Source organism: Jaculus jaculus, chromosome 10 (assembly GCF_020740685.1).
Source record: "Jaculus jaculus isolate mJacJac1 chromosome 10, mJacJac1.mat.Y.cur, whole genome shotgun sequence".
Classification (NCBI taxonomy): domain Eukaryota; kingdom Metazoa; phylum Chordata; class Mammalia; order Rodentia; family Dipodidae; genus Jaculus; species Jaculus jaculus.
The window spans coordinates 29,861,568-29,873,771 of NC_059111.1; the positions used below are offsets into that span (position 1 = coordinate 29,861,568).

Sequence of the window (12,204 nt, forward strand, 5' to 3'; positions counted from 1 at the left end):
CTGATGGTGGCACCATACTGATACTAGGGCATTGTTAATTATAGAAATCAAAAAGCACCCGCACATTAAATTAAGTGAAGCCTGAAACCAATAGAAAAAAAAAAACACATGTATTTTTGAAGTTTAAGACAACTCGGGACAATGGAACAATGGACTCTCTGCACATATAGAGCTCTCATAGGCACCATCATCAGTGTGAGCCAACAATTAACTTAATTCAAGCCACATTCAGACATTAGCTCTTATTTACAAATATTTAAATTAAATACAACCTGAAGAGTGTTTTGGTACATACAAAAGGAGACGAAGGAAAGAAAAAGCATCTGTACAACTCCGAATAGTGTTTGTTACATTTACATTTAGGCTGAATGGAACCATGGTGGTGGTCAAGTTTTTATCACCCCTTCCAGAAAATCCTTTTCTACCATCTCTTCTATTTTTTGCCTGGCTTTGCTGGAGAATGGTTTGTGGTTTTCTAGTTTCATGTCCTTGCTGGGGAAGGTGTTTGAGTAGAGGATGGGGCTCCCTGAGTATCCTCCACACCGGCTTGTGACTTTGCTGTTGAAGACTTGGCTGAGGACATTGAAGAATGGCAGAAGCTGTTCCATGCTGCGCACAGTGCAGATGGTAAGCAGTAAGTGCCCTGGCTCCCAACCCAGTGTTCTCCCTGAGCTGTCTTCCTCTGGGTTTTTCTGCAGGAACAAAAAGGGAGATGTCATTAAGGTGATGAAGTATGTGACATGAGCATCAACAATCAGTTAAGAAATGAACAATGCTGACACTGTCTCCATTGCTGACTTGATTCAGACCCCTTGGCTCTGAAGCTTATCAGGACCATTTGCTAATTTCCCAAGAGTGTTTCATATCCTTCATAGTATTTCTCAACTAGAATACACATGCAGGTTTCATTACTTTGAATTATTTTGAGTGGGACGTGTCAAATATAAAAGCTTATGTTTAATATAAAAGACCAGACCACAATATGATTGCCAAGGACAATTAGAAAGAAAGAAAAATCTTTATAAATGTTACTGCTAGTGAATCAGTCAGCTTATGGCCACAATTTCCCACAAGGAGGTGGCAGGCTTCCACAGTGCATTGCTACCAGTATAAGAACACAGAGAAAGGAAGGGAACCCTTAGGAGAGAAATAGCTGCTGAAAAAATGTGGCCCAGGGTCTGGGCTTTGTACTTAGTATGCTGGTCCTTGGACAGGATACACAAAGGTTCCTCACTGATTAAATGCAAAATCTCACTTATCTTATGACAGGGAAGTCAAATGAGAGTGTGGAAACTGTCCAGTAAGTATAAATACCAATAGTTTCTATATTAAGAAGCTACTTTAAGTATGCTGAATATTTGCTTTACCATTGATCTATACCTCCAGCCCTATCTGCTTTAAAATCCTAAGGGAAATACTTAAAGCAGAAGGCCTCATGAATAAACAGAAAAAAAAACAAGGTCTACTTTGTAACAAGAAGTAAACACATAATAAAACAATGACAAAACCCCAGCCATGAGTTAATGTAGACTATAGGATAAGAAGTATTTGATGTTAGGTAAACCATGACACTGGCTCTCTTGTTGCCAGCTACCATGATTACTCAGAGGCTGGATCAACATACTGCCTCTAGTCCCTAAGTTACACAGCACTTCAGTAATAAGTGATGGGCACACAGAGATGAAGTCATTCTGAAGGGACATGTGTACTGTGCTTGTATCTGCTACAGAACTCATCCCCAAATATAAGAACTATAGGGTCATTGTTTATGTTCCTGTCAAGATGGGCCTTTAGAATGGGGAGATGGCTCAGAGGATAAAGGGCCCCATGAACATGAGTATCTGCTTTTGGATCCCCAGATCCCAAAGCCAAGCTGGAAACTCAAGTGGGCTTCTGTAATCCCAGCACTCCTATGGCAAGATGGGAGACAGACACAGGAACATATCCCTGTTCACAGATGAGCTTGCCTAGCAGTTAAAGCAGCGAACAACTAGAGAACCTACCTCAAGTGAAATAGAAGGTGAGGACCAAGCCCAAAAGCTGTTCTCTGACCTCCACATGCATGCTATGGCATGCACATACCCGAAAAAGAAAAGATGTGCCTTTACAAGGGATTTATTTCCTGAGGTCTTAGCCAAGAAGTATACACTTGTTTCAGTATTTCTTGTTTATATGCCTTATCCTCAATACTAAGTAGTCAAGCATCTCCTACAAATGACTTTTCCTTTCACTGCTTTACACATGGAGTGAAATGTCCATCCTGTTTACCTGTCTTGTACTTGAAATCCAGACCTGGATTCAATATTTCACTGCCATCTGACAAGCATCAAACAGCTACCCTAACCTATGCTTGCATCTCCACGCCTCCTAAACCACTATCTTAAGTCATCCTTGTCCTGTAGAAGGAAAGGGAACACACAGCCTTTGTGCCAGGGAAAGTGTGCTTGGCTATGAAGGTCTTGTTTCAGAAGATTTGGATGGAACCTGCTTCCCAATCAGAACAGCTGCCTTATTCATGTGGGACAGTTATAGTCAAGAGGTAGGGATCTTAATAAAACTCATAGGATGACATGTGCCTGGAGTCATAGGACTTGCCATTTTGTTTTTTTGCAAACCCCATAATAAAAAAAAAATGAAAGGGAGCTGGGCGTGGTGGCACACACATTTAATCCCAGCACTCGGGAGGCAGAGGTAGGAGGATCACTGAATTCGAGGCCACAGTGAATTCCAGGTCAGCCTGGACCACAGTGAGACTCTACCTCCGAAAAAAAAGAAGAAGAAAGAAAAAGAAAGGGGCTGGAGAGATGGCTTAGTGGTTAAGACGTTTGCTGGCAAAGCTATGGACCCAAGTTTGATTTCCCAAGTCCCATGTGAGCCAGCTGCATAAGGGGGCACATGCATCTGGAGTCTGTTTGCAGTGGTTAGAGGCTCTAGTACACCCATTCTCTCTATCCATCTATGTTTTGTTCTCTCTCAAAATAAGTTTTTTAAAAAGTGGCTGGAGAGATAGTGGTTCAAGGCACTTGCCTTTAAAGCCTAAGGATTCAGGTTTGACTTACTAGATCACATGTAAGCCAGATACACAAGGTGGCACATGCATCTGAAATTTGTTTGCAGTGGGTAGAGGCCTTGACACACATTATCTCTCATTAAAAAAAAAAAAAAAGCTTTCATTGACAAGGGACGTGGGACTCCGTAGATGTCTTGGGCCCCTGCCCGCCTCCCGTCTAATAAAATGGCTTGAGCGCAATAAAATTAAAATTAAAATAAAATAAAATAAAATAAAATAAAAAGCTAGCATGTTGGGCTTGCCTTAAAAAGAAAAGTAATGAAGTCCTTTCCTTAAAATCTGGATCCAGTTATCATTCAGCTCATAAAAGGCAAGTTCCTTCTTGGAGTAAAAGCTCAATTTTAGAAACTCCCACTTCTGTAACATAAGGAATTTATCATGAATTCTCTATCTACTGTGTGATGATGGGAGGCCAGAAGTTTGGACACTGAGTTATCAGAGCACACAGTGCATGCTAGGCCTCTCAAAGCAACCCAGGTCTTCCCCCAAATAAATCTGAAAAACCTTGACTGAAAAAGATAACATAGTATCAAAAGTTCAGTGATGAACATGCCAGTTTCATTACTCTTATTTTTGGTCAAGGATACATAGATTAGCCTGATTCATAGTGAAGGATATAAAAGACCTAAGACATAAAATTTACAAATTCTTTCTTCCTATATCTTATAGTCTATGTTTTAGGTAAAGTCCTACTTTCTCCCCGAGGAATTCCTCTAAGACACTTTTATGTTTACCACCTGTCTAATAGAAATAATTTGATTTTTCAGCAGCATTTTCTGGTGTGTATGTGGTACATGAATGTGTGTGCAGATGTATGCACCCCATACACATGTGCGGCCAGGCTGCATGCTAGGATTGAGCTCAGGTTCTTATGCATCTCAGCAAGTGCTCTTCACAGCTGAGCCACCCCAGGCCTGCAGGGGCGGGGGTGGGTTCTTGAATTTTACTAGTATTGAACAAAAATCTATAGAAAAGAATAGGAGAAAACATGAGAAATTTTAGATTCTGTCAGAGTTGTGCAAGAACATCTCTCTCTAAGGTTAAAATTTAGAAAATGGAAAAATATCTGACAGAAAAGAACTTTTTAGTATGTACATTTTACTTCATATGGAGAATAATAATTCTGTGGCTAATGATTATTCACCCTTATTTTGATTGAAGTCTAGCTAATTCAATCTTAATGAAATATTAATGTGAGTTTATTAAAGCTTAAATTTACATTAATTCTTTTTTGAAGTCAATCTAATTTTTTATACAAATTCCTTTCACTACTGCTTTTCAAAACTTCTGTTTTCCTGTTTCTCATCACAGCATTAAGATTAATACTGTAAGTGTATTAAATTCTCAGGTTTTTGACATGAAGCTTTTTGGACCTACATGCACAGATCCATGGTTTTTACTCTTTTTTTTTTTTTTTTTAGGAGAAAATATCTTGAGTCCTCCCTTAAGATAATATTAATGTACAAAGGAATTAATGTACAAAGGAATTCTTTGTTTAAAAAATTATAATCTCATGAAATTATCCTTTGAAATAAAACCAATTATGACTTTAAATGTTATGCATATTAGGTACATTAATCTTCAAAACAGTAGTATTTAATATTTAGTAAATGACTCATTAATGAAACAGTTTTAAAAGTTACATAATATAACAAAAGAAAGAAAAATACAACAGTTACTTCACAAATAATCCTCAAATTTAATACCTTTGCCCTTTTTCGAAGAAGTTTTGCTAGTCGTACCACATAAGGCTTAAATTCTCGTTGATGTATCCCCTGCCTTCTTACTTCCAATCCTGAATCATCGGAGGCTTCTGGAATAAAGGCCCATCGATACCTATCATGGAAGAATTCAACACCAGTCAAACAAACTTTAGGCCCTCCAAGATGAGGATGCATGACTGAGTAGAAAGACCATGACTCCATTACGTACAAATTCAAGTACTAGCTGGGCAGTGGCAGCCCTATCACTCTAGATATGTTTCTTAAGCTTTTTGAGTGACTCTAGCATCTGTAAATATAGTACTACATCCCTCATTAGAGTTGTAAAAGATGACAGGTAAACTTAAAATGTGTGCCTTACTATTTCTTTTTCAGTTTTTTTTTTTTTTTTTTTTTGACCTGGAACTCACTCTGGAGTACCAGGCTGGCCTCAAAACTCAAAAACAATATGCCATGAGCACAAAGCAAGTACTCAGCAAATGTTTCTTTCCTCATTTTCCTTTTGAAAAAAATATTTTATATGTTTATTGTAGATAGAGAGGGAATGGGCATTCCTGGTTTTCCAGTCACTGCAAACAAACTCCAGATGCATGCACCATCATGTGCATCTGGTTTTCATGGTTTCTGAGGGATCGACCATGGGCCCTTAGGTTTTGCAGGTAAGAGCCTTTTCTCCAGTCCTCTTTCCTCTTTCAAATTGGCCAAAAAAAAAAAAAAAAAAAGACTGTCTCACTATGTAGCCTCAAACCTGCAATTCTGCTTTAGTCTCCTATGTGCTGATATTTGTCAAGATGTATATATATATTTAAAATGGGGGAAAACAAGAGAACTGAAGCTAATCTAAAAATAATTTTTATTACTTACCATTAGATATAATGAAAAATATGCAATTTTTAGGCATTTAAGCATGTCCCAATTAAAAAGACAAATGAGATTTGGATGTCTTATATTTATCTTTTCATTCCAGAAGAATGTCAACCATCATAATAATAACCTATACAAATGTATGTTTGATCTTGTGCATAAATTCTTATTTTAAAATTTAGATATTAAAACCACAGTTAAGTAGTTTCAGCACTCATAAACAATGCATTGTAAATACTAACTCATCTCTTTTCTCTCTACTCCTTTTGGTTCAATTCACTTTCATCTAAAATAAAGCTGCCTCCTTTATCTAGTCCTGCTTATCTGGTCTCTTCCACAGCACACAACCAAAATAAATGTCATGTGCTTAAAGTGCTTCAGCGGCTACCCATTGTCCTTACAGTCAAGTCTATATTTTCTAAGATGGATTATAAAAATGGCATATTTGAGCCCTTTTTACACTCTTCTCTCAACATGATAATCTAGCAATACAGTTCTTTCAATACCTCAGATAGGGAAGCTCCCCTCCTGTCTTCACACACAGGTGGGCCTCTCTAGCTCTACACCAACTCAGCTTAGCTTAAAATTCCCTGCTTTGGACCTCAAAGCTGGGTGTATCTCTGCTGGGCATGTTCAGAGCAACTTTTGTTTTCTTTTTTTCCCGAGGTAGGGTCTCACCATAGCCCGGCTGACCTGGAATTCACTATGTAGTCTCAGGGTGGCCTCGTACTCACGGCAATCCTCCTACCTGTACCTCCCGAGTGCTGGGATTAAAGGCGTGCGCCACCACACCCGGCTTCAGAACATCTTTTAAATGTGGTATACTATCTATCATGCATTCAGCTGTGTGTCTCCATATTTGAAGCCTTTTGGTCACGTAGTCCACTGCCTTCCACAAAGGAAGTACTCCATTCTTGGGGGAAGGATCTGTTAATTATACTCCTACCAATCATTCATTTCCAGAAACTATGCTTCACCTCCCCTTCCAGTAGTAGTACATTTTAGGAAAAAATGTGAATACTTCAACTTAGACACAGAGCTTGAATTAGTCTCAGTGAGCAAAGCAAAAGTATTTTAAAAATGTTCATTAATATACTTGCTTTTACTTACATCTGAAATTGAGGAAGATTTTCAGAGGGCAATGCCAGAGCCAAATCCAAAAATTTGCAAGCAGAGAGATAGAGGTTTAACCACCTCTGGCTGTTATATGAAGTGGAGAAGCCATTACCTCCAGTGTAGGTTGTCTCTAGACCAGCCACAGAGGGGCCTGAAGTCCTGCAAGTGGAGACAGTGCTATCAGCAGCTGGACCCATTCGCTCACAGGTATGCCTGGACATGTGAAGGACTGATGAGCTGTCTTTCTCACAGCCATCCTGACTACCAGAAATGACATTTGGTCATGTCTAAGGTTTGCTCTTTTTCAAATTTTTTTTATTCATTAAATATTTTTGTATGTATATATGTATATATGGTGTGCATGTTCACATGTGTTTAGATATGTGTGTGCCCATGCATGTAGAGGCCAGAGGTGGACACTTGAGTGTCTTCCTCATTTGCTCTCTGTCTTAAGTTTCTTGAATACATGGTCTCTCCCTGAGTCTGGAATTCAGTGATTAGGCTAGAGTAGCTGGCCAGCAAGCCCGAGGGATCTTCCTGTCTCCCCTGTGGTGGGATTACAGGTGCCTGTGTTTTACATGGGTGTTGGGATCTGAATTCAGGTTCTCAAGTTTGCACAACAAGCACTTTATTGACCGAGTCATCTTCTCAGTCCCTTGTTCCTTTACATTTTAGTAAAAGGCGAAAGATTTATACGATCCAAAGAGAAACCAGAGTATTCCTTTACATTTTAGGAATGTAAAGATAGTACACAATTTCCATTATGTTCAAGAAATATCTAAGTGCACATCAGATAGCCAAGCAATCTTATTAATAGCTGCTTTCTGCTGAGATGGGCAGCTCTCAGTGTAGTTATCTGAAGAGACTTTATAAATTTAGTACTGAAAAGTATCCTCAAGGCACACAGTCTTAAAGAAACTTTTCAGTTTATAAATTTGTTAAGAAAGTCATGTAAAAAAGTATAGCCATTTAAACTAATCTACTAAAATTAATGAAGCCCACTACACTAATTTGAAAACATTCTAGATGATGTGGACATATGGATACCTTGGTTATAGGTTATCTGCAATACTGGTTCTGTTAATGGTTAGAAGTTTCTAGGTACCAGCTCTGAGCTACCAAAACAACATGCCTCATGTAGCTGAAACAATACTGTCTTAAAACTAAATTTGTCTCTGGAGGCCAAAGGACACAAATGCTGATAGTTTGATCCAGTGTAATGTTTCACAACTAAGTAAAATTATACTCACACATGATTGATTAAATCAGAAGTATTCCGATAAAGTAGTGCCTATACTCTCCTAAGTTATTAAGTTCTATTCTGGTAGTTTCAGAGTATTAAAGACTAGTGAGAATGTATTAAAATAAAGTACATATTACCGTGAAATATCTTCATCAGCAGTGAGTTCCTGCTCCATCAATAAGAATACCTGGACCTAAAGACCATGAAATAAAGTTACATATTATCTTTGGTGTACGTGGTACCTGGGAAAGTTTTACCATGTAGGAATTTAGACTCTGCCAAAGTTTCAGAGCAGGTTTATCTGAAATGAATGCTGCATTTGAAGAGTGGCACATGCCTTACCTCAGGCATGAAAATTCAGCTCAACCATTTTCATCACTAGAGACATTGCTATAGGTGGGAACTATAAGTGATGGCCATGACAAAGCTAGAAAAATACTAAAGATACAGAACCCCAAATCAGATCAGAGTGAAGGTTTCATTACAACAAGATGGTATCTGACTTATCCTACTGTTTTCAACTGTAAAAGTTATTAATAGGTTTAACAGAGTTTAGCACTCCAGATTAACTTTCATCCACTAAGGAGATAGGAAGCAATCCCATGGCTCTATATAGTTTATACTCACTATCTAAGAGAACATGTACTCACAAGCTCTGTGATCATGGTGGGCCACAGTGAGGTGAGATGCTGTGGAGACATTCTTAAAAGCAGGACTCGGAAGAACAGGAACACTTGTGAGTGAAGCGTGGGCACCTGGGGCAAGCGGAGACTCTCAACCAGTCTCTCTGAAAGAAATGCATATGGTCAGTGCCTGTGCTTGCATCATCATAAAACTTCCCATCTAGTTCACAGGGGAAAGAAGTTCCAATCTGATACCACCATTTCATAAGATAATAAAGGGCTGAAAAAAAAATCAAAGAAATACATTCAAAATACAAATGTTTCTTGCTTAATTCAATAGATTCCATCAAATAGCAAACAAGAATTACATGTACTCTAAATTTTGTACTTATATCATGAATATGTGCTTGGCACTGGTCCATGGATCACATTTTGAGTAAACATTGATCTAGCCAAGCACTGGGGAGGCTGAGGCAGCAGGAGCATGAGCTGGAGGCTAGCCTGGTCTTCGTGGGGAGATCTGGTCTCAGAACAAAACACACAGGCACTGTGCATATTGTGTATGTGATAGTGGTATACAGGATTAAGAGGCAAAGAATCAACTGACTGCTAAGGGAAGAGAAAAATAACCACTAGAAATTGTGACCTTGTGGGCTCCCAAGGCTAGAGGCTACACAACACGCTAACTTGGGCAGTAAGTAATTCTGCTACGGGTGGCGGTCATGACACTGTGACTATTGGGTAGCATGGGGTGATGAGTGCAGTGCTATCCTGACAGCCGTCCGGCCCATATATAAACCCTTACACTGGTCCATTTCCATCAGGTTACGGCAGCGAGGGCTTGATCCTTACCAGAATACACAGTTCATGTGTATTTGCCTTCCTACATGTGTTTCTGACAAAACTACATTCGACACATTTACAGAAGGCCTTATCTACTGTTAAGGTATCCCACAAAGCATTGCTTCTGACCAAGGGACTCAACTCATAGCTGAGGATGTGCTGATACCACCATGCTCCCCATCATTCAGAAGCAGCTGGGTTGGTAGAAGGTTGGAATGATCACTTTAAAATGCTATGACACTATCAGCCAGATGGCAATAGCCTAGAGGGTTGGGGTTCTCCAAAAAGCTGTACATGGTAGGAGACTGTCAAATATGTGATATGGTTTCTCCTGTAGCTGGTGTTTGTGGATCCAGGAATTGAAGGGTGGAAATGGAAATAATACCACTCACCATCACCCCTAGTGACCCACTAACAAAATTTTGCTTGATGTTCCATTGAGTGTATGCTTTGCAGTCCTAGGAGTCTTGGTCCTGGAGGGGAAGTACTTCTGTCAGGAGACACAATCACCGTTCCACTGAACGGAAGGCTAAGGCCTCTCCCTTTAGCCACTTTGGGCTCCTGATGCCCTTGAGTCAACAGGCTCAACATAGCAGTTCGTGCACTGGCAGGGGTGACTGACCCAGACTACTAGAGGAGCTCCTACTACTACTACACACTGCAGGTAAGAAGAGTAAGTGAAGTGCACGGAATCCCCTTGGGCATCATAATGTCATCATGCCTGTGACTGAGGTCAATGGGAAACTACAAAAACCCAAATCAGGCAGGATGATAAACATCCCAAAACACTTAGGAATGAATGTGTGGCTCATCCCTCTAGGTAAAGAAGTAAGACCTACTGAGGTTCTTGAGGGTATAAGAAGATTATAGTTTTAAATACTAGCCACATAAAAATGAGGATTGCAACTCTTAGTATTTCCTATTTTGTTAATTACACACATTGAGAAGACATCTGTATTTTCTTTCCTATTCCTTTACCATGTAATAGTAACACTGAATGAATTAATGTCAATACTTATTGTTAGATCTGTATTTAAGTTATTGGGTATCAATAAAACAAATATTTCTCAGGGGACTTTGTCATAAATCCTGAGAAAAGAAGTAGTGTGTTTTCAACTGTAAGACAGTTAATGTTAACAGAACTTATATTTTTAATTGTCTTTATTTGGAAATTAAACTTGATATAAGGAAGTATGGTTAGGTGTTGTGATGGTTTGATTCAGGTATCCCCCATAAACTTAGGTGTTCTGAATGTTAGGTTCCCCACTGATGGAGATTTGAGAATTAATGCCTCCTGGAAGCAGTGTATTGTTGGGGGCGGGCTTATTGGTGTTATAGCCAGTTTCCCCTTGTTTGGCACATTCTCCTCTTACTATTGCCCACCTTCTGTTGGCCAGGGGGTGATGTCCACCCTCTGCTCATGCCATAGTTTTACCCTGCCATGATGGAGCGTCCCCTTGAGTCAGTAAGCCAAAATAAACCCTTTTTTCCCCCAAAGCTGCTCTTGGTTGAGTGATTTCTTTCATCAGCAATGCGAACCTGACTGCAACAGGTGTCAAGTTGACAAGGGATGGAATTATTTCAGTTGGTCTTGATTGTCAGTTGATTGGATGAAGAGATCTAGAGGACTGGTGTAAGAGGTACATCCATGAGAGGGCTTCTAAGGAGGAGTGACTAGGTAGGAAAGACAAGCTTTGTCCAAGGAAACAGCAACTTCCCTTCCTTGCTCTCAGCCAGTGCATCTATCACTGCTGCTGCAGTCCTGACATTAGGCTGCAGCCTCTTGGTCTTTCAGTGTGGACTCCAGCAGGTACTGGGTTCTCTTCTAAGTGTGCAGATGGCAACTGTTTAAGTACCCAGCCCTTATCATGTAAGCCAGGCTAATAAATTCCCTTTAGTGATATACATATTTAGGATAGATGTTGACTCTGTTTCTCCACAGGACCCTGCCTAATACAGCCCCCAACACCACCACAAATTATAGACATGAAATTGCCACTACTATGTACAGTTTCTCCTGTATTTGTCTTCTCTTTCAGGATAGATGGCCTGTTGTCCTCAATGAAAAACAAGCCTGCCTGCAGTGAAACAGTCATTCTTTAACCTCAGATATGAATTCCTATGACACTGAACCAAACAATCATTTAGAAACAACATTTAGACAGGTCCTTCAAATTCAGTGTTGATTATTTTATATATGACAAATATTTTTGTTTTAATATAAACATTTCAATTATGTAACATTTCCTATCAATCTAAATTTAGTTTATTTTACACCAGACTGTAAGGTAAGCTATTTTCTAAGGAACAGCAGGAAAAAAGCTCTCTCACTAAAAACAAACAAACAAAAAAGTCCTCCTACCATATTTCAGAAGAGAAAATAAAGTTTTACATATTTACCTTGTATATCTGGAAGGTACTTCTGGTACTGGTCGACTTCACTGCTAAAAATAGCAAAGGCCAATCTTTTGAGAAGCATAGCTCTTTGTTCTAGCTCCACATCCCGGTTTGCAAAAAGATTAAGTGAACTGCTTTGGGCCACAGCTACTCGAGCTGAAAATATAAGTGAGAGACTGACACAGATAGACATATGGTCATCTGAAAATGATTATTACATAACTTGTTTTAGAAAGTGAGCCACCATGTCTTATGATATCCAAGACTGAGAGAGGCATGTGATTGAGGACTTGAGAAAAGCCAGCAGACAGATCCAGCATAACCACT

The 12,204-nt window shown here is 39.4% G+C and overlaps 1 protein-coding gene across 6 annotated transcripts in view; it reads right to left on the bottom strand.

The window, feature by feature from the left end:
- Positions 1 to 95: 95 nt before the first annotated feature.
- Positions 96 to 12,204, bottom strand: part of Dop1a (DOP1 leucine zipper like protein A) — a 95,188-nt gene continuing 83,079 nt past the window's right edge. For 3 of the 6 annotated variants that reach the window (XM_045160775.1, XM_045160776.1, XM_045160774.1), the window contains 6 exons: positions 11,881 to 12,033; positions 8,665 to 8,801; positions 8,152 to 8,207; positions 6,766 to 6,930; positions 4,777 to 4,906; positions 96 to 692 (listed from right to left, as the gene is read on the bottom strand). In XM_045160775.1, coding sequence (XP_045016710.1) covers positions 387 to 692; positions 4,777 to 4,906; positions 6,766 to 6,930; positions 8,152 to 8,207; positions 8,665 to 8,801; positions 11,881 to 12,033 — 947 coding nt within the window. In that variant the 3' untranslated portion in view covers positions 96 to 386. Of the gene's footprint in view, positions 693 to 4,776; positions 4,907 to 6,765; positions 6,931 to 8,151; positions 8,208 to 8,664; positions 8,802 to 11,880; positions 12,034 to 12,204 lie in introns of those variants that run through there. The other 3 variants (XM_045160779.1, XM_045160778.1, XM_045160777.1) reach the window with 2 other exon arrangements.